Below are 22,198 nucleotides of genomic sequence, written 5' to 3' on the forward strand. Positions count from 1 at the left end.
CTCCCTCCCTCCCTTTTTTTTGGTCTTTTTGAGACAGGGTCTCTCTGTAGCTGGCCTGGATTCGCTATCGAGACCAGACTGGCCTCAAACTCAGAGATCAGCCTGCCTCTGCCTCCTGAGTGCTGGGATTAAAGGCGTGCACCACCATGCCTGGCTATGGCAGCAAGACTCAAAAATCCATCTTCTAACCTTTCCTCTCTTTTATTTCTCTGTTGTTTCTGTTTTCATATTGTACTTCAGTAGCATCAAACTTTTTAAGTGGGACCATCAAGATGGCTCAGTGGGTAAAAACCACTTGCCATATAACACAAGTCTGATGACCTGAGATTGATCCCTAGAACTTCTTGTGGAAGAGGAGAACTGACTCTTGGAAGTTGTCCTCTGAAGAAAAATGTTTAAAATGATTACCAAATTAATTCCTTCCTTCCCCCTCCCTCCCTCCGTGGCTATGTTTGTGTGTTTTGAGGGGCTGCACACAGCCATGACACACATAGTCAGAGGACAGCTTGGATTTCTCTCCTTCTACCATGAATTCTGGGGATTGTCAGGCATTGTGGCGCATGCCCTTACCCACTGAGGCTTCCCCTGGCCCTCTTATAGTATATTTTCTAATTAAAATATACTAATCTAGGACTTGAGGTATTGGAATTGCCAGACATAGACTAAAGTGAGTATGCTATCACCAGGAAAGAAGAAAGGATGAGCTGTCTTCAGATGTAGAACCAGTTTCTACAACCAAAATTGAAAAGTCATAATAAATTAGTGAATTAGTTTAGCAGCAGACTGGACAAAGCCAAAGGGAGTTTTAAGGTATGAGGAGAACCAAAAGCTATCTAAAAGTAACCCTATCCAATTTAAAAAAGAAGGTAAAGAAGTGGTTAGGAAATAGAAAAGAATGGGGCAGAAATAGAAATGAACATATTATCAGAATAGTCTGGATTGATGAAATAGAAGTGTTAATCAGTTTTCCATATTGGTAAAATATAACACCTTAGCAGTTCACAAGCAAACTAAAATCCCATTTCATTGATTGTAAGCACCACACTTTCTCCTACCCCAACCTTCCTCTTCCCCTTTCTCTCTCTCTCTCTCTCTCTCTCTCTCTCTCTCTCTCTCTCAGGTAGGATCTTGCTATGTAGCTCTGGCTGGCCTAGAACTTGCTATGTAGACCTGCCCTCAAACTTATAGCTATTCTCCTGCCTCTGCCTCCCAAGTGCTGAAATTATAAGCATGAGCCCAGCAGTTTTTAACATTAGAAAAAAAGCTTTTTTTAAATTTTATATGTATGATGAGTGTTTACCTCATGCATGTATCAGGAATATGCCTGGTGCCCACAGAAGCCAGAGGAAGGTGTTGAATTTCGTTGAACTGCAGTTAAAAAGAGTTGTGAGCCACCACATGGAAGAGCATGTCTTGGAACCTGGAGTTAAGAACTGCCATGTGCATGCTGGGAATCCAACCAAAGTCTTCTGCAAGAGCAGTCAGTGCTCTTAACTTCTGAGCCTTCTCTCCAGCTCCTCTGCATGCATCTTTCAATGATGACACCTTACAGTCTAACAAAATTGGAATTTTGATGTACGTGAAAATTTCTTGTCTTGTGCTAAGATAAGTGATTACTAAAGTAATACTTAAGTGAGTTGAAAAAAAAGATAAGTACCAGCCTGTGTTCATGGAGGGCATTCATAAATAGTACAATGCCTTAATTAATAGGCAGTTGACCTTTGATCAACAAAAGTTTGAAATGTGCATGTTTACTTTGATATTGAGCCCCCCCCCAAGCAATCTGCAACAGTTTGTCAAAACAAAAACAAGCAAATCATAAGTCATGTAGTTTAGAAATAATAGAAAGTAGGCCGGGTATGGTGGCACATGCCTTTAATTCCCCAGCACTCAGGAGGCAGAGCTAGGCAGATCTCTATGAGTTGGAGGTCAGCCTGGTCTCCATAGTGAGTTCCAGGACAGCTGGGGCTACAGAGAGATCCTATCTCAAAAAAATAATCGAAAATGAAATTTATAAAAATATGTAGATAATGGTAAGAAGTTAAATATCAGAAATTACATAAACAGACCTTATCATTTGTAGTGGGGAGAAATATAAACAAAAGTAAAGCGACGGGGCTGGAGAAATGGCTCGGCGGTTAAGAACACTGGTTGTTCTTGCAGAAGACCTGGGTTCGAATCCCAGAACCCATACAGCAGCTAACAATTGTCCGTAACTCCAGTTCCAGGGGATCCAGTGGCATTGTATGACACAGGTGCACTTACCTACATGCAGGCAATACACTCATACACAAAATAAAAATAATAAATATTTTTTAAAAGTAAAGCAACAATATTAAACCACAGATGTATACAATTAATGTAGTACATTTCAGTAATTTCATAGCTTCCCACGGTTGGCTGTTGCTGTGAGCACAAGTGCTTTATTTGTGAGCAGTATGTGTGTCTAGTAACTTGCATATGACATTACAACTGACCTCAAGGTTTGTATATTTTTCCCCATTGTTGGGGTTTGAATGTGAGATATCCTCCATAGGCTCACATCTTTGAACAATTGGTTGTCAGCTCTGGTGCTGCTGTTTGGGAAGGTGGTGGAATCTTTACGTAAAGCCTTTTTGGAGGAAGTAGGTCACTGGGGGTGGGCCTTGAGGCTTTGTAGCCTGGCATCCCACTTCTTGTTCTCTCTTTCCTGAGGGTGCAGTGTGACTAGCTAGCCTCTTGTTCCTGCTGCCATGTCTTCCTTCCGTGATGAACTATACCCCTCTGGAACTATAAGCTAAAAGGAACCCTTTCTTCCTTAAGTTGCTTTTATACATGTATTTTATTACACCAAGGAGAAAGTAACTAAGATAACCATATACAATACACATATAACAGGCCGGGCGTGGTGGTGCATGCTTTCAGTCCCAGTACTCTGGGAGGCAGAGGCAGGCAGATCTCTGAGTTTGAGGCCATCCTGGTCTACATAGTGAGTTCCAGGCCAGCTGGGACTACAGGGAGATCCTGTCTCAAAAAGGAAAAAAAAAAAAACCAAAACAAAAAAAAACCCAACACATTAATATACAAAATACATATTGACTGTTGATGTCAGTAGCAGGCTATTTATTAGTACTCAAATTTTCTGAGAGTCAAAAGGACTAGTCCGCAGCTGGTTGGGGTATAGCTAGCTTAGTATTAGTTAGAGTGCTTGCCTACTATGCCAAAGTCACTGGTTTAAGTCACAGAGTGGCAGAAGAGAAAAAGAAGTTAAGGAATTTTGGCTGCCTCTGAATGGCATTGCTTTGCTCTAGGATCAGCTGAAGTTACTGGAATGAAATGAGCTAAAAATTCATCTGAAGTCTGAAATAATGAACTAGGGGCTGGCAAGATGGCTCACAACTTAAAGACATTTGCTGCCAAGTCTGATGACTTGAGTTCTATCCGTGGGACCCACATGGTAGTTGAGAGAATCTACTCCCAACACATTGTCCTCTGAGCACCACATGAATATCATGACCTGTGAAAATATTCACACATACAGCATAGATAAATGTAAAGAAAATTGACCTCAATGTCTTAAGGTAGAAGAAGAATAACAGTAAGTTCTGTGATGATGAGAAATGAAAATACCAGAAGAACTTAATGTAAATAGAACTTAATAAAATGGGAAACAGTATAAGGGGATCAAGAAGGCAGAGGAGACTGGTTCATTGATCCCAGCACTCAGGAGGTAGAGGCAGGCCTGTCTACATAACTGTTCAGGCCAGCCAGGCCTGTACAGTGAGACCCTATCTCAAAAACAAAACAGCAATAAAAAAAACAAGCATAAAGGAACCAGTTGTGGTACACACCCATTTTAGAAAGCTAAAATTTGTTTTTATTTTAGGGGATAGGGCAGACAATATTGATAAGTGAAATTGGGTAAGGAAGAGAGAAAGGCCAGACGTGGCATATTCTAGAGGCAGAGACAGGTTGATCTCTATGAGTTCCAGACAGCGTGAGGCTACATAGTGAGACCCTGTCTCAAGAAGGGAAATAAGTGTGTGTGTGTGGGTGTGTGTGTGTGTGTGGCCGCAGCGGCAATGTGTTAAGTTATGAAAACTGTAGTATGGGGTTGGAAAGATAGGCCAGCAGTTAAGAGTGCTGGCTGCTCTTGCAAAGGACCCCAGTGTGGTTCTCAGCACCTACATGGCAGCTAGCAACTGTCTGTAACTCCAGTTCTTGGACACTTTCTTTGGCCTCTACAAGCATTCCTTGCATGTGGTGCACTTAGATACACGCAGACAAACCACTCATGAACATAAAAGTAAATAAAATAAATGTGGTGGAGCTTTGTGTGGTGGCACATGCTTTCAATCCCAGCACTTGGGAGTGGAGGCAGGAGGATCATTGAATTCAAGACCATCTCCTAAGGCATAGCAATTTCTAGGCCAGCATGGGCTATGAGACCCTGTCTCAGAAAACAAACACACACCCCACCACCACCACCACCAAAAAACTACAGAGAGGGCTTGGGCTGTAGCTCCAATTAAAGTGTGTATGCAGCATACATAAAGGTTCTAGACACACACAGATGAACAAGACTTATCTAGTGTACATGCTACATTGTGAACTAGATTATCTTTTAGAGACTAACATTAAAAACTCAAAAGCTTTTAGTGTAATTCTTACAGAATTAGGTAAATCCTCACTGAATTAAAAAAAATTTATTTTGAGGTCTCCCTTTGGCCCCAGCTGTCATGGAACTCACTATGTAGACCATGCTGTCCTTGAACTCACAGAGATCTGCCTGCCTCTGCCTCCTGAGTGCTGGGATTACAGGCGTGCGCCACCGTGCCTGGCTACCATTTGTAGTTTTTTAAGAGTTCTCCACACTACTTCCATAGGGGTTCTTAAAAATAGTTTATTTATTTTTATTTTATGTGTATGAATATATTGTCTGTATGTATGTATCTAAGTGTACCTGTGTTGTGCAGTGCCTGTGGAGGTCAGAAGAAGGTAAGGTGTCAGATACTTTGGAACTGGAGCTATGGGTGGTTGTTAGCCACCATATGGATGCTGGGATTTGAGCCCTAGTCTTCTGCAAGAACATCCAGTGCTTTTAACTGCTGAACCATCTCTCTAGTCCCTACTTGAGTATTTCTTAATAATTTGTGTATACCATCATTATTCTTTCTGTGAAAGATGAGCGCTAAGCTCTGAAACTCTGGTCTCCTCGAAAATACTGGAGAAAATTACGATGAGTTTACTCTCACATATTACTGTTTGAAGACATTATTATTATTATTATTATTATTATTATTATTATTATTATTATTATTATTATTATTATTATTATTATTATTATTATTATTATTATTATTATTATTATTGTCTTTTTGAGACAGGGTCTCCCTGTAGCCCCAGCTGTCCTGGAACTCACTATGTAGACCAGGCTGGCCTTGAACTCACAAGAGATCCGCCTGCCTCTGCCTTCCGAGTGCTGGGATTAAAGGTGTGCGCCACCATGCCCATCTTGAAGACTCAAATTTTTATGCTTTGTGTATATTTGCTTTTTACAAATCTGATGGCTGTTTTCAGAGGATTAATTGAATTTGAGCTATTTCTCTGCTCCTTTAACATTTAAGAATATGCTTTCTAAAAGTGGAAAAAAATATGCCATTAGATGAAACAAAGTAGTGAAGAATACTTTTAAAAAGATATTGGCATGATGAATCTTTTTAAAAAGTTCTTTCTCAGAACTATAATTAAAATACAGAGTATTTGTGAGTGAAAGTATGTTATCCATAAACCGCCATACAGTAAACAAAAAATGCTTTTTAAAGTAAAAGTTGTATTTATACATGAATGCATATAATGTGTATATATAAAAATTTGTTCCCTCCCAACCTTGTAGTAGAAACATTAAGGACTAACAGAAGGATTGAATTAAAACTTTAGTGTAGGTTTTAAAAATAACTTAACACTTTGCTTTCTAATTCTGTTGTAAAGAATGAGTACCTGAACAGTGAAGCCTTTGGTGGCTTTTAAGATAAACTCCTATGTGGCAAAATGAAATGTGAAATGCCACTGAAGTCACAGTCACTCAGTCCACTTGCTAATGGCATCCTCTACCGGTCCTGTCTCCCATGTCTACACTTGAACATTTTAAGGCTGCAACTCCTTCTATCTTGAAATTTAACTCATGATTTTTGGGACATGTTTCTATGTAGTAAAATGGAAAATTAAGCTTTACATATTCTAGACATTTTTTCTGGTACCAGTTTGCTTGACTGTGTTTCTCTAAACATACTAAAAGAGTGGAAAGAACTCTAGAGAGGTAAGAGAATTTTTCTTCAGTGCAGTTTCTTGAAAAAAACAGGTAGAATTTTAGGAAGGAGAAAAGCCATGTCCGTAGTTTAAGCTTTGCAGCAGCTCACTAAAATCATGGAAGCAGAGAGCTATGTGTTGACTATAACTAATAAGCAGAAGTTCCCAAATTGCAGTGCTTTTACCTTTTCATTTTGACTTGATTTTCATAGGCAAAACATACATAAAAGCCAGTGAATTTAAAGTACTTTCAAGTAGTTCCCAAGTAAACAGTGTGCAGAGTTAATAATCTAGCCATATTCCTGTATTATAGTTCTAAATGAAGTCATCATAATGAGAGTAAAAGTTTCTTTGTCCCCTTAAGGAAATTAAGGTGTGCATAGGCTCTGAGATAAGTGGTCAGATATGAATTGATAAAATAACTGAACAAGCTGACAAAAGAAGCTGACAGAACTAAGGGCTAAAAAAAATGAAGAGATAAGTACTACTTTTGAAAAACTTGAAACTATAGTGACAACAGCAAGAAATAGATCAGATACTACAAAAAAATAGAAATTTGTACTTGATCTTAGCCAGAAGGCCAAAGAAATGGAAATCTGGAAGATAAGGGGGAAAAAGGAATTAGTGAATGGTAAGACTTGGAGAACAATTTAACAGAGACAAAGTATGAGTAGTCTTAACTAAAGCATCTTAAGGGGCTGGGAATTTAGCTTAATGATAGGGCTCTTGCCTAGCATGTACAATGCGGTGGCGCTGGGGAAAACAAACAACATAACAACAAAAAAAACCCAAGCATCTTGACAGGTAGAATCTGAATGGCATGTCCAAAGAGATAGCGAAATGCTATGCTAATCCTTGAAAAGTTAGATTTTGAGTAGTATAAACAAAGAAACACATGCACATGCCAAAAGGAAAGGATTTGAATTATATAATGAAAAAAATGATTTAATGGCTAAAATTGACTTTTGCCCACACACTTCTTTAATAATAGATAACAAGAGAGAATGGAACATTACTATGTAACCAGTAATGAGAAGAATGATTTTAACTAGTTGGAGCATTTAGAAACACCTTAGGTTTGTGTATAAGTGGGAATGAAGAAATTTACAAAAGAAAGTGACCTTTATCCACCCCATCCATATGGAACCCAGGGCTTTTATGTATACTAATAATGTGCTAAGACAGCTGAGTGTGTGTGTGTGTGTATGTATCATACAGAATATCCCAGTCTTAATCATTTATATACCCACTTCCCAAATGGCACCCTCCCATCGCCCCCCCCTTACTGGAATCCATATACTCTGTCATCCCTGTTACTGTCCACTGTGTTGTCAGCACCCCAGATGTTCCCCAGTGCTTGTCTATCCACTGAATCTAGTATTTTTAATAAAAAGAAAACCTCAAGCAGATATAGCTCAGTTAAGTATATGTGTATGTCTGGCATTCATGAGTCCCCTGTGCTTAATCCTCAGGACACCTCCCCCAACCCCACACATTCAAAGGGGAGGGGAATGGTACACAATATAAAAATTAAATAGTGAGGCCGGGCGTGGTGGCACACACCTTTAATACCAGCACTCAGGAGGCAGAGGCAGGTGGATCTTTGTGAGTTGGAGGCCAGCCTGGTCTACATAGTGAGTTCCAGGCCAGCTGGGGCTACAGGCAGACCCTGTCTCAAAAAAGACAAAAAATAAAATAAAATAAAAATAAATAAATAGTGAAAAAATCATATAAACTGGTATAAGTTCCAGCCCCAAACTTAAGATTTAAATAAGTATTGGATAATGTAGGGGCAATCGATATATTGTTATATATTGTTTAAAGCTGATACAAGAAACAGTTTTAAGTATTGCAAGACAACTACTGCAAAAAAAAAAAAAAATACAGTGGTGTAGGAATGTAGCTCAATGGTAGAGTATCTGCCCGCCATGTGAGGGGCCCTGGGTTTTTAAACCCCATTGTGCCCCCCTCCCCAAATAAAACCCACTGCTGAATTAGAATTTTTGATTTTTAGAATAGGGTGACATATGTATCCCAGGATGACCCCAAGCTCATTGCTCTTTAGCTGAGGATGACCTTGAGCTTCTGATCTTCCTATCTCTACTCAAGTACTTGGATTATAAGCATATGCCATAAATGCTAGTTTTATGCATTGCTGGGGCTTGAACCCAGGGCTTCAAGCATGGTGGGCAAGCATTCTACCAGCTGAGCTTGTGCTACACCCCCAGACTTAAATTAGATCTTAATATCTTGTAAATAGCCAATGTTATTTATAATAAATTTAAACAATATAATTAATATAATATCAATATAAATATAATAAACTTAAAATCTTTGTTAGCTTGGGGAAAAATTGACAGCCCCATAAGGATTTGGCATGGAAACTTTGCTCTCTCTTCCTATTACCCATCATGGCACAAGATCATGGTGACAAGGAGAACTTTGGATCTATAATTTCTGCCTCAGTATTTGTCAGGGAGAATGGAGACAGACTGATCTGGGTAGCTAAAGTCAGACTCCTGTGTTTCCTATGTTTTCCAAAACCAGATACACTGTTAGTGTTTTTGGAATCAAGAGAAACGAAAAGATTTCTGTCCATTGCACAGCACACAGTCTATGGGGTTGAAGCAGAAGGAATTCTGGAGAAAGATCTGAAGGTCAGGGATTATGAGTCATGAAAAAGTATCTTCTTAGATACTAGAAACTTTGGCTTTGGGATCCAGGAAAACATTTATATGAGCATCACATCTGACACATTGGAAGTAGACTTCATTGTGGTGCTGGATAGGCAAATTTCAGTTGTCAGACAAAAGTACAGGATAGGCTGCATTGGCAAACAGAATCAGCAAAGAGGAGGCCATATGTTCCTTCCAAAAGGATGGGATTATCCTTCCTGGTGAATACATTCTATCCAGATGGCTAATAAAATGTTTTCAATGAAATATGAAAAAAATTGAAACAAAAATGTGTATTTTTCTAAATAATTAACTTTTAATGAGAAAGATTCTAGTTCTGAGCATATGAATTGATTTTTAACTTCTGTGCACTTTACCTTCAGGGTCTCATGTAGCACAGGCTGGCCTTCAACTTGGTATCTAGCCAAAGTTGGTCTTTAACTCCTAATCTTCCTGCCTCTACCTCCTCAGTGGTGGGGATATAGGAATGTATCACCACACCAGGATTTGCCTGGGTAGTTTTTGATAGTTCTTTGGTGACTTGTAGGATGTATCAGAAAGCTATAAACTCCTTGTATACTATCTTTAAGAAGTAGACCTAATGTGAATGAATTTATAGTGAGAGTTATACTACCTTAAAATAATCTGAGACTAAGCTTACTGAAAAATTTGTAGAAACTGCATGGTGGAAAAATAAGCCCTGAGAGGAAAAAGTAGTAATAGCAATTACGTACATTGAAAAAGGTAGTTTGTTCTCGCTAGAAAGACTTTATATTTTAAAGTCACTTCTTTGGTTTTTACATTTAGCCTAAAATAGAAAAGTTCTTTAGAACGTTATATGAAAAGTTCTAACAGAACCTTTAAAATTTTTTCACAGTGATTATAAATCTTGAAAAAGTAAATATGAATGAATAGCCATGAAAATTTGGTTAGATAAGAGTGCTGAGAATTTGTCAGAATGTATAAGAGCAGGCAGGTTAATGGAATACAGCAGAGAGTCCAGGAATACCCTTGTCTAAGTATGGAAATAGGGTCGATAGCAAACAGTGTTCTCTTAAGGAGAAAAAGTGATTACAGAGTAACATGCTGCAGAGTATTAATATCCTTCAATAAAAGATTAGCTATTTAAATTAAAATGAAATTCCATCTTTATTTCCTGTCATCCAAATTAATGTTTCGAGTGAATAAAAAAAATATTGGAAAAATCCAAGTCATGAATGAATTTAAAATTCTTTAGGGATGTCTTTTTAAAAAAATATTTTATTATTTTTATTTTATTTTATGTATATGAGTATTGCCTGTATATACGTGAGTGCACCCGTGTCGTGCAATGCTGCGGAGGTCAGAAGAGGGTTTCGTATTCCCCTGTAACTGGAGTTAAGGACGGTTCGTAGCCGCCATATGGGTGTTGGGAATTGAACCTGGGTCCTCTGTAAGAGCATTCAGTGCTCTTAACAGCTGAGCTGTCTCTCTAGCCCTGGGATATCTTTTTTTAAAGAATTTATTCTTTTTAATTGAATTCTGTATGTGTGTTTCATACAGAACATCTTAACTTTATACCCCCTTTCTCATTGGCTCCATCCCATGACACCCCCCCACCACTGGAATTCATACATCCTGTCATTTGTGTTAAGGCCTGTTAGGTCACCTAGTGTCCTCAGGTGTCCCTCAGTGCAGGTTCATCCATCCACTGGGGTCCAGTCAGCCTATCTAGAGTCCCTCCTTTTAAGAAGATCAGCTTGTCCTCACCCAGCAGTAATCAGCTATCAATAATTCTACTAAGATTGGGGTCTGCTGTCCATTTGATGCTTATTCTCTACATTTTGGCCATTTGTGACCTTCAGTGTTCCTAGACCTTTGTTGTATTGATGAGACTTGAGAGATAAATCAGTGTTCTCTTTACTCCTTGTTCTATGTTCTGTAAGCCTTAGGTGTAGAGGTTTTGTCGTAGATGTGCCACTTAGTCTTGGAAAAGTCACAGACACTCTCCGTATATGACCAGTTGTAGAACTGTGTAATAATCTCTGTCTGTTGAAAAAGAAACTTCCAGCTGGGCATAGTATGTGCATGCCTTTAATCCCAGCACTCAGGTGGCAGAGGCAAGTGGATCTCTCTGAGTTCCAGGACAGCAGGGGTTACAGGGAGATCTCAAAAATAAAAACAAATAAATATAAAGTAAGTAAATAAAATAAAAGTGGGGCTAGCAAGATGGCTTACTGGGTAAAGGCACTTGGCTGCCAAACCTGAAAGCCTGGACCAACTTGATAGAAGGAGAGAACAAATTCCTGTAAATTTTGTTCTCTGATTCCACATGAGTGCTGTGGTAGCATGTGCAAACACACACACACGCACACACACGTTAAAAAAAAATCTGCAATTAAGGACTTTGAACAATGTTGAGGAAAATGTAGAAACTGGGGGAAGAAGTCACTCCCTGAAGCAAAGATTATCTTCCTGTTTACATACTGAATTGAGTATATATAGAATAAGATTTTTTTAGAAAAAAATAGTTCAACTTCACTAGTAAAGGAACACAAATTTAGGTATTTTCCCAGTGTCAGATGGACCAGGAATTCAACATAGCACTACATGTATGTGGGGCACGTATGTGCCATTCAATGTGAGGTTGGTTAGGTAGATAAACCATAGTACATGCATAGTAGAATATTATGTAAAAATAAAGTCAGCCGGGTGTGGTAGCTAATGCCTTTAATCCCAGCACTTGGGAGGCAGAGGCAGGCGGATCTCTTTGAGTTCAAGGCCAGCCTGGTCTAGAGAGTTCCAGGACAGCTGGGGCTACAGGGAGACCCTGTCTCAAAAAGACCAAAAGAAAAAAAAGAAAGAAAAAAAAAAGTTGTACAGTTAAGTTTTTATTGACAGAAAGATGTGTGTTAGCTATTAGTGGAGAAAGGAGATTGATAGCACATCCATGGACTTGTAGACCTGTCTGGCTGTGCTGCTGAGACTGTTAAGTCGTGTGTGGGTCCATCATCTTCACAGAGTTACATTCTGGGTAGCTGAAGTTTGTTCTTATTAACATGAATTTTTTTTTACAGATAAGACATTTGTTGGTTTACAAATCATATTTACTGTTAGTCTCTTCTACATTCTGCTTTTCATATAAAACTTGGCATCTCATGTTTTCTTAGATAAAATTCAAAGGAAAGTTGTTTTTTTTTTTTTTTTCTATTGATAATTCTGATTATCTCGGTCATCAGGGACAACCTCATGTGAATTACTGACAACTTTAAATGCTCACCTGTACAACATTTTGCCATTCTGATTGATAATTTGAGAATTTTATTGAAACACACTGTAGTCAAAATATATTTTAAAATACATTTATTAGTCTTAGAAGAAGAGTAATATTTGTTCTCAATTCTTGAGATGATTTTCCTATAAATACAGAAATGCTAAAGAAAACCTTAATTAAAACCACTGGAAATCTGAGCTAGTTAGATGGCTCAGCAGATAAAGGTGCCAAGTCTGACAACCCAAATTAGATTCCAGGGACTCACTCATATGATGGAATGAGAGAACTGAGTCCTACAAGTTTTCCTGAGACTTGTGTGCCCACTTCAACCCAACAACAACAACAACAACAACAACAAAAATCCCCAAACAAAAAACTATACCAAGGAAATGTAATTTAAGAAATGAAAAAGAATACTGGAAATCTTGGTTGAGGAGATGGCTCAGTGGGTAGAATGCTTGCTGTGCAAGCCTGGGGAGGACCTGAGTTTAGATACCCAGCACCCACATAAAAAGAACAAAAAGCTGGGTGTGGCAATGCATGCCTTTAACCCTAATACTGTTGGATAGAGAAAGGTGGATCCCTGGAGCTCTTTGGCCAGCCAGTCTAGCTGAATAACCAGCTCTAGGCTCAGTAAGGGAGTCTGTCTCAAAAAATAAGGTGAAGAGCAACAGAAGAAAGACATCCAAAGTTGACCTCTGGCCTTTGTACACTCACATGTGTGCACACATTTCTACACCATGCCCACAAAACACATAAAAACTGGAAATCTCTGCAGTATATTTTTAATTGGAAACCTTGTATTGTATAAAGATAATTACAGTAATTAAAACCCTGAATAGAGTCAAAACATAATTGAGAAATTCTTAATTGAATTTTAGCTGGTTGTGTTCATTCACAAATGAAAAGTTTTCTTTTGCATCTTTTGAATATTTGGATAGTTCACTAGGCCAAGGACTGTCTTCATTTGGGAAAATTGTCCTGGGCATTTATCAATGTCATCTATGAAGAAGTTTACTGTTTGTTTAAAACTTGTATAACTTAGCACTTGTCACCATTTGGAAAATTGTATAATATACATAGTGCAGAATTTATTTTTCATTGAGATTAAAATACACATTTAGGTACATATGTGGGTATATATTTTATGTAACAGTTTTATTTCTTCTCAGTAAATTAAAAAAGTAATTCAGAAGAATATGTAGAAAGCAAGTCTATTGAATACAGTGAGACATATAATCAGTTTGTCTTTTAAATGGTGTGTGGGCAAGGTACACTTTCTAACTGGGCTACCAAAACTAATATATTTAAAATAGTTTAACTAAAATCATCATGTGTGGGTTTTTTTGTTTTGTTTTTTTTTGACAGGGTCTCACTATGTTGCCTAGACTGGCCTTGAACTCAGGGATCCACCAGCCTCTGCCTCCCAAGTGCTGGGATTAAAGATGTGTGCTGTGGCACCTAGCCTTAACTAAAATTACTAATAAAATATATTTCATTTATATAAAATGCAGTCTAGTTTTAAAAAATATCATTATGCTTCATAGATAGCAATAGCATATCTTTTACCTAAAATCTTAGTTAACAGTTCTATTAAAATGCCTAAACTCCCAGTACTCCTATTTAAAAAACAAAGTTTTTAAAAAATTAAAAGAGCAGCAGGAGTTCAACACGGACACCCTCTGTTAGCTATCCTTTAACCACACTTGCTTTCCTATCCTTTGAGCAAAATGGTTTTGATCATGGTTTATTTTAGTTTAGTTCATTGCTTTTCCCTATAGAAAGTTAGGTTTTTGGAGAGCTCTAACTGTGCTATTGCTGGGCTCTCATCCTTTCTGTTTAAATAATGCAGGTACTTTGATGGAAACCTGGAGAAGCTCTTTGCTGAGTGTCATGTAATTAATCCAAGTAAAAAGTCTCGAACACGCCAGATGAATACAAGGTCATCAGCACAGGATATGCCTTGTCAGATCTGCTACTTGAACTACCCTAACTCGGTGAGTATCTGGTAGTTTAAGGCTAGCACTGACTCTATGTCAGAGGGTAAATCATTATTTAACCAAGGAAAATCTGGAAGTCTGGGAGCAGTAACCTATAACTTTAGCTTATCAGTATGTTAAGAATAAGGAAAGGAGGAAGAAGAGCTTCATTTCCTCTTACCATTCTCATTCCCTATTTGTTTTTAAAATAATCCAAGTTGTCATTACATGCCTAAATCTTCCTGAGTTTATTTTACCACCATTTGGAGAATTTCATAATATAGGTTAATAAAGTATGTTTCATCCAGATTAAAATAGACTCAAAACTTTTAAGTTATTTTTTCAAATATTCAAAACCATTATAAAATATATTTAATATTATTTGTTAGGGTTCTTTCAAGATTCTTCATAAGAGATTTTTCACTTATATCTTAAATCTCTTCTTACATAGATTCTTAAACAAGGCAAATGGAGACAATCAGAATGGAAGCAAATAATAGATGTTTTCTCTTTAAAAAGTATGTTATAAACTTTTATTGAGTTAAATTACTGAGTTAAAATGGTTTAGAATGTCTAGTAAATAAATTTTAGGTTTAAACAAACTCTTCTTATGAAGATATTATTTTAACCATAGGAAAATTATAATTGGCATAAATGTGTTCAGTTTCTTAGAATTTAACCTTTAAGATGTCTCAATATCTAAAAAGTTACTTAACACTACAATAATTATAGCCATCTTTGCTGTTTTTTTCTGGTTTAATAGACAATCAGTTCTTTCTAATTGTTAACTATCTATTGGATCCTTGTCACCAGAATATTTATGTGTTTTAACATATTGAAGAATTTTCATCGTTTATTTTAGAATTTGAAATGTTAATCTCTAAAGGGGTCCATTTGAATGGATATAATTTGTTCAAATATATAACTGATTAGAAAAGGGTCCCCCTACCTTTAAATGTAGTCCCTTTTTAAAGTCTTTTGAGAATAGGGTCTCCCTGTAGCTCCAGCTGACCTGGAACTTTGTATGTAGACCAGGCTGTCCTTGATCTCACAGAGATCTTGCCTCTGCTTCCCAACTGCTGGGATTAAAGATTTGTGCCTCCATGCCTCGCTTAAGTATAGCCTTTTAGAAAGAATAATCAGTGAACTACTTTAGTAGGTAAAGTATGGAACAAAATTTCTGATTTCTCAAATTCTGATTGTGGCTCTAACACTTTAAGTGTTTTTGTAGTCTGGTAAATCATTCAGTTTCACTTGGGATTGAAATTTTTATCTTTCAAATGAGTTGACTTTAGATTTCCCTCAGATCTCTTCATCCTGGGAGTTGTTAAACTCTTCTTACATCACAGTCTTGAGTATATATCAGTGCTACTACTAAAATAAAGCAAATTCAAATTTTGACTACCTTTAATAGATTCTTGTTGCATTTTGACTTTTATCATGCTTATAGTTTACTAACATTTCTGTGAGCCTAGTACTAAGATACAAATAATTTCTGCCAGAATATATATGACTTCCTTATTCTTTGCCATTTTTCCTTCTGATTTATTATAGCCAGTTTCTCTTTCATTGACATTTTAACTCTAACTTAAACACTTGAGCTAGCTGCTTACAAATATCTATTACATTTTCAGTGCTCTTGGTATTATCCAGTAGTCTCAACAAAAACTTGAAAACTACAACTGGACATTGGCAGTTGGCAGTATTTATTACATGGCAAGAACTATTCTAAAGTTTAAAAATATAATGGAGAATAAGTTCATAATTCCTGTCTTCAAGTAACTTACAGGCGAACTCATCAGATAAGTATAATAGAAGAACAGTAGGTACTTTGAGGGGCAAATACAGTGTGGGAACATGTTGGAGCAACACTGTGTATGTATGCACAGTAGTTTTAGGAGCCCCCCCCATTTTGTGTTTACTTATTTATCATTTATTTGTTGGGGCCCATGTGTGGTGGTTAGAGGACAAATTGTGGGAATCAGTTCTTGGCTTCAACCATGTGGGTTCCAGGGATTGAAATCAGGTCATCTGACTTGGCAGCAAGCCGAGTTACATTTCTTATTGTGTTCCTAACAGAAAACAACTTTAATGGAAGGTGATCATATTTTGACTCATGGTTAGAGGTTACAGTCCATTGCAACCAGAAGGCCATGGTGGTGGCTGCTACACTGTGTCTACAGTTAGGAAACAGTAATGAATGCTGGCTTTTTCCTTTACCCCCTCTCATTCTGGGTTCTTAAACCATGGGATGATGTCCCAGCTACTTCAGGTTAATTCTCTCTGGAAATGCCCTTACAGACACACTTAAAAGATAAGTCTGTCCTAAGAAATTCAATATCTAGTCAGATTGACAATGCACGTTCGCCTTCACAGGTATACCCCATGTCACCTTGACAGTCAGATGGTCACATTAGACCACAACACTATGCTAGTTCACTTTCTATCCCTGTGACAAAATACCTGACATGATCAATTTGAGGAGGAAAGATTTATTTTGGCTCATGGTTTCAGGGTCTTCAGTTTATGACCTTGTTTGCAGAGGGCCTGGTGAGGAGGCCAGACTTCATGACAAGGTGTTACATTATATAGTAAGCCTGCTCAACTTGGGGGGTGGAGGGGGGAAGGTGGGCAAGAAAAGAGCAGAGATCCATTTCCTCTTTTAAGAGTATATGCCAAATGTTTTAACTTCCAACTAAGCCTTTATCTCCTAAAGATTCTACAACTTCATAGTAATTTCACAAATTGGAATCTAAGCCTTCAACATGTTAGCTTTAAGGGGACATTTATGATCCAAACCATGAGAGACACCTAATTCATTTTTGGATCTGGCAGTTGTTCCCATAGGAGTTGATAATTAAACTCCGAAGGTATGATAAAAGCAGCAAGAACATGTAGCAGCACAGAAACCAAAGAAAAGTATATACATTCCAGAATAGAAGAAGGCTGAAATGTGAGAGAAGAGAAGTGAGGAGTGAGTTTGAAGTTCAGGACTTAATGACCTTGGAGAGTTATTTTAAGTAGTGTGGTCTCATGTTAAACTACACTGCCTGGACTACAGTCGCTGACTTGAAGGTGAAAAAGGAAGAAGCAGCAATTAATGTAAACAAGTACTCCTTAAAAAGAAATTTGGCAGGATAAAATAGTAAAAAAAGCAACACAGGTTGGCAAATAAGTTATTGACCAAAGCTGCTAGTATTGTGAATAGTATAATGGTAACAAAAATAAGGGTTTTCCCCCCCACCAATTTTTAGATTAGTGTACAGGAATAGTTTTAAACTTGTTTTGTTTTGGAAGAAATTGTTCCCTGAAATTCTTCATGAAGCTTCACTCTGTTAATTCAATGAATGATTTTTTTTTAACTTAAATAACTCCCATTTTTATTTTTATACTCTTTTCAAACACTTTTTTTCATCAGTCTTTATCTTCCTAAGAGCAATTTTGCCATTATATAGTGCCACATGAATATAGGCCTTCAAATAATGTTGTGTGTCAGGTGGGTGTTGGTGTTGGGGGAGGGTCTTTCATTTTCAAAGACAGGTTCTCACTATATAGCTCAGGTCGGCCTTGAACCTTACCATCATCCTGCTTCAGTATCCTGAATACTGGAATTACAAGCATGCATTAACACACTTAACCTAAATAGATGTTTCTGGTAACTCTATTTAGTACTTTGGAGTTAACTATCCTAGTGTATAGAGTCTCTGCTTTAGAATTAATAAGACTTTTGGAGCAATGTGTACATTTATAGATTGACCATGGTGACATGATGGCACATGCCTTTAATCTCAGTCCTGAGGCTGAGGCAGATCTCTATATGATGGTAAGTTCTAAGCTGGGGTTATAGGGAGACCCTGTCCCAAACAACAACAAAAATTGATTGATTTACCACCACCAGTTTGCTGATTAAGCTCAGGAGTTTCTTACTCCTGGCAGTTCTTTTGAATCAGAGTAGCTTAAAATGTACATGAAGATCTTGGGATCCTCCTTGCAGATGCTGCAGCCATAGCCATGCACCATCATAATTAGCTTTTATCTCCTCCTCATTTGACTAGAAAATATAGCATGGGTTACAATAAGTCACTTTTATTAAGTAATTTGTACTTTCTAAGAATAGGATTTTTAAATAGTTACAGGCAGAGTCCCATGTTGAAGCACCGGTGTGGAATCTCGTGCTCCTGGCACTAAGCACCAACATTTACAGAGTTATCTGGTCTAGGTCCAGTCCTAATTTACGTAAACAAGTTCTTTTTTAAAATTTAATTTTACGTGCGTGCATGTGTGCGTGTGTGTGAACAGTGCCCATGGAGGCTAGAAGTGTGTCAGATCTTATGGAACTGAAGAGGTGAGCTGCGTGATATGGTGCTGGGAACTAAGCTTGGGTTCTGTGCAAAAGCAGTACATAATCCATATGCTAAGCCATTCCTCCAGGTCCCCCTCCCCCCATTTTCCTTTCTATAAACAAAGTGCCTTTAATTTTAGAGATTATATTGGCAACTTGTAATGGAGGAAAGATAATTCTTACTGAATTTTAAGAATCTGCTATTGAACATGTATAGTATGTAATGTGGTAGAGATAAATGAAACTTACAAGTGTATACTGTTCTTTGGATCCTTTAATTTCCATTGCTCTTTGGATCATTAATTCTGTTACAGATAACATTCCATAGGTTATTAATGAGTTCTTTTCTGTTTGAATTTATTTACAATATAAACAAGAATAAATATAATGACTAGTCTAATCCCCTGAGTTAAGGGAAAGTCCAGGATGTCAAGGAGGGTAGACATGAGATAGTAAAGGACAAACATGTTAAAGGAAGAGGAGAGAAAGGGAAATACAGCAGACCAGATGGAAAACACCTGAATTTAGTCATAGTAAATCAAACACAGTTCTCTTTAGCAAAATGAGTATGTATATATCTTCAGACCTCAGGAAAGGTTTTGTATTACCTTTCCTAGCGGACTTTTTTCTAATGGTCTTCCTACCTTAGCCTCCCAAATACTGGACTATCAACATGCATCATCATACCTGTCTGTGTGTCTGTTAATCATCTTGGTAAGTCTCTGATAATGGATCCCAACTAGAAAGCACAATAGCCTGGTACTTTCAGTAGTGATTTAATGTGTATGAATGTAATGCCTGCATGTAGGTGGGTACACCCATGTCATACAGTGCCCACAAAAGTCCAAAGAGGACATTGGATCCCCTGTAACTGGAGTTACAGATGGTTGTGGTTGTTATCTGCCATGTGGGTGCTGCGAATGAACATGAGTCCTCTGCAAGAGTAGCTAGGCTCTTAGCTGCTGAGCCATCTCTCCAGCCCCAAGTATAAACTCTTTTAAAGTTAATATATATTTCACTTGTTAGTCTTCATGTAAAATCAGTTTCAGGACTGGGCCACATTTTTTACCTGGCTACTTCTGTGTATTTAAAAAGTTGTTAAGAAAGTGGCGGGGAGGGGCTGCTCAGTGGTTTGGAGCACTGACTGCTCTTGCAGAGGACCCAGGTTCAATTTCCAACACCCACATGGTGACTGACAGTTGTCTGTAACTCCGTATCTGGGGATTTGATGCCCTCTTCTGACCTCCGTGGACATTGCACGACACAGGTGCACTTACATGCAGGCAATACACTCATACACATAAAATAAAAATAATAAATAAAATAAAAAGTAGTAGTTGATAGGCTGTTATGTAGAATTTTGGTTCTCTGACTTTTTGGATTTAGTATCATGAGCAACAGCAGAAATTCATAAGCATATTTCAAATAATAGCTGTTTAGAAAATGTAGTAAACTTTAAAACGTGCCATTTAGAAGAATGACAAAAATAAAAGAACTGGAAATAAATTTGACAGGAAATGCATGGAATAAAAGAAATGTTAAATATTAAGAGATTAAAGGATGACTTGAATATTTGGGAAGATAAGGAATAGATTGGGGTCGGGTAGAGTAATATTTTGCCAGATGCAAGAGTAGGCAGCAGCAAAAGACACGCTTACAGAGAAGTTAATGTATAATAGAGAAGGAATTTCAAAAACGGCAGCCTTTCCGGTATATGTTGTTGAAACAGTGTCTGGGTTGAAACAGACTCCAAACTAGAAGCTTAAGTCTAGATTGCATAATTTAGTAGCTATAAATCTGAAGACTGGTAGTGAAGAAGTACACTGCACTTCTTTTAACCATCACCCAGTTATTAGCATTTCAGATCATTGTAGGTGAAGATTTGAACAAAATATTGCTGTTCCTTGTTTTGAGACCAGTTCTTCTTACCTATGTAGCTCATACTGGCCTGGATGTCTTCCATCCTTTTGCCTCAGCAGCCTCTTTAGTGCTGGGATTATAGGTGTTTGCCACCATGCCTGGTTTTCCCTATTATTCTTAGCTATGTTTGTTTTATAGTATGGGAATCAGAGCTAGTACCTCATGCTTGCCAGGAAAGTACTTTTTTATTTATTTATTTATTTTTATTTTATGTGTATGAGTTATTGCCCGCATGTGTGTAAGTGCACCCATGCCATGCAATGTCTGTGGAGGTCATTTCCCCTCGAACTGGAGTTACAGACCCAGGCAAGTACTTTTAACAGTGAGTTGTATCCTTAGGTATTCTTAGCTGTTTGTAATACATCTTTTTTTAAAATTGATTTATGTTTTTATGATTACTTTTGGTTTTTGAGATAGGTTCCCATCTAGTCAAGACTGGCCTTAAACCCCTCATCCTCCTGCCTCTACCTCCCAAGTGCTAGATTATAGATAAATTTTTTCAGTTTACTACAAGTTCTTTTCCTTCCTTCCCTCCTTCCGTCCCTCCCCTCCCATCTGTCTTTTTGAGACAGGGTCTCCCTGTAGCCCAAGTTGGCCTGAAACTCACTATGTAGATCAGGCTGGCCTTGAGCTCAAGAGATCTGCCTGCCTCCTGAGTGTTGGGACTATAGGTGTGCGCCACGATGCCTGGCTTATTTTATTTTCTAGATGACTACATTCCATGAAATTTCATGAAATCCTCTATTTGCTTGACATTTTAAAAATACCAGATTTATTGAACTGGAACTTAACATACTATGCTAAAGCACAATTTAAAGTGGTTTTTAGTGTATTTATAGAGCTATATGACCATAATCATTAAGATATTTTTATACCCCCCCCAATAAAACCTCCTATACCTTTTAATCTTCATTCCTTCCTTCCCTACAAACTCTGAGCCCTAGGCAACCACTTACCTTTTCTTGGCTTTGTTTTCAACTTTTCATCTAAATAAAATTAAAATTCATGGTTTATCACTGGCTTTTTTTCACTTAGCATGTTTTCAGGGTTTATTCATATCAGAGCTTTATTCCTTTTTGTGGCCAAATATTCCATCATATGAGTATTCTACATTCTGTGTTTCTATCCATCTGTTGCTTTTTCTCCCTCCCTCCCTCCCTCCCTTCTTTCTCTTTCTTTCTTTCTTTCTTTCTTTCTTTCTTTCTTTCTTTCTTTCTTTCTTTCTTTCTTTCTTTCTTTTCTTTCTTTTCTTTCTTTTCTTTCTCCTTCCTTCCTTCCTTTCTTTCTTTCTTTCTTTCTAAATGGGTCGAGTGGATGGGTCATACGGCAATTTTGACGTGTTACCCGGATTTTTGTACCAGTTCACATTCTCGTGAAACAGTATGTTGGACAAGGTTCTGATTTTCTACCTTCATACTAGTTAATCGGTCTTTTTTATGTCAGATTTCTTAGTGAGTTTTCATTGTGGTTTGATTTGCATTTCCACAGTGGCTAATTATATTGGGCATCTTTTATGTTTGATGATACGATTATTCTATATCTTTATATTTAAATCAAACTAATTAGCATTTGCCTCTCAAAAGCTGTAAATATCGCTGGGTGTGGTGGCGCACACCTTTAATACCAGCACTTGGGAGGCAGAGGCAAGTAGATCTTAGTGAGTTCTAGGACAGCCTGGTCTACATAGTGAGCTCTAAGACAGCTGGGGCTACAAGGAGACCTTGTCTCAAAAAGACAAAAA

At 37.6% G+C, this 22,198-nt stretch overlaps 1 protein-coding gene across 3 annotated transcripts in view; it reads left to right on the top strand.

Annotated features, from left to right (window-relative positions):
- Window positions 1-22,198, top strand: part of Arih1 (ariadne RBR E3 ubiquitin protein ligase 1) — a 114,163-nt gene that overhangs the window by 52,457 nt on the left and 39,508 nt on the right. For 2 of the 3 annotated variants that reach the window (XM_008836442.3, XM_029565064.1), the window contains one exon: window positions 14,069-14,213. The exons of the other annotated variant lie outside the window; for it this stretch is intronic. In XM_008836442.3, coding sequence (XP_008834664.1) covers window positions 14,069-14,213 — 145 coding nt within the window. The remainder of the gene's footprint in view (window positions 1-14,068; window positions 14,214-22,198) is intronic. 3 annotated transcript variants of the gene reach the window in all.

The sequence above is a fragment of the Nannospalax galili genome, unplaced genomic scaffold, assembly GCF_000622305.1.
Source record: "Nannospalax galili isolate Female #2095 unplaced genomic scaffold, S.galili_v1.0 scaffold54, whole genome shotgun sequence".
In the NCBI taxonomy this organism is placed as follows: Eukaryota; Metazoa; Chordata; class Mammalia; order Rodentia; family Spalacidae; genus Nannospalax; species Nannospalax galili.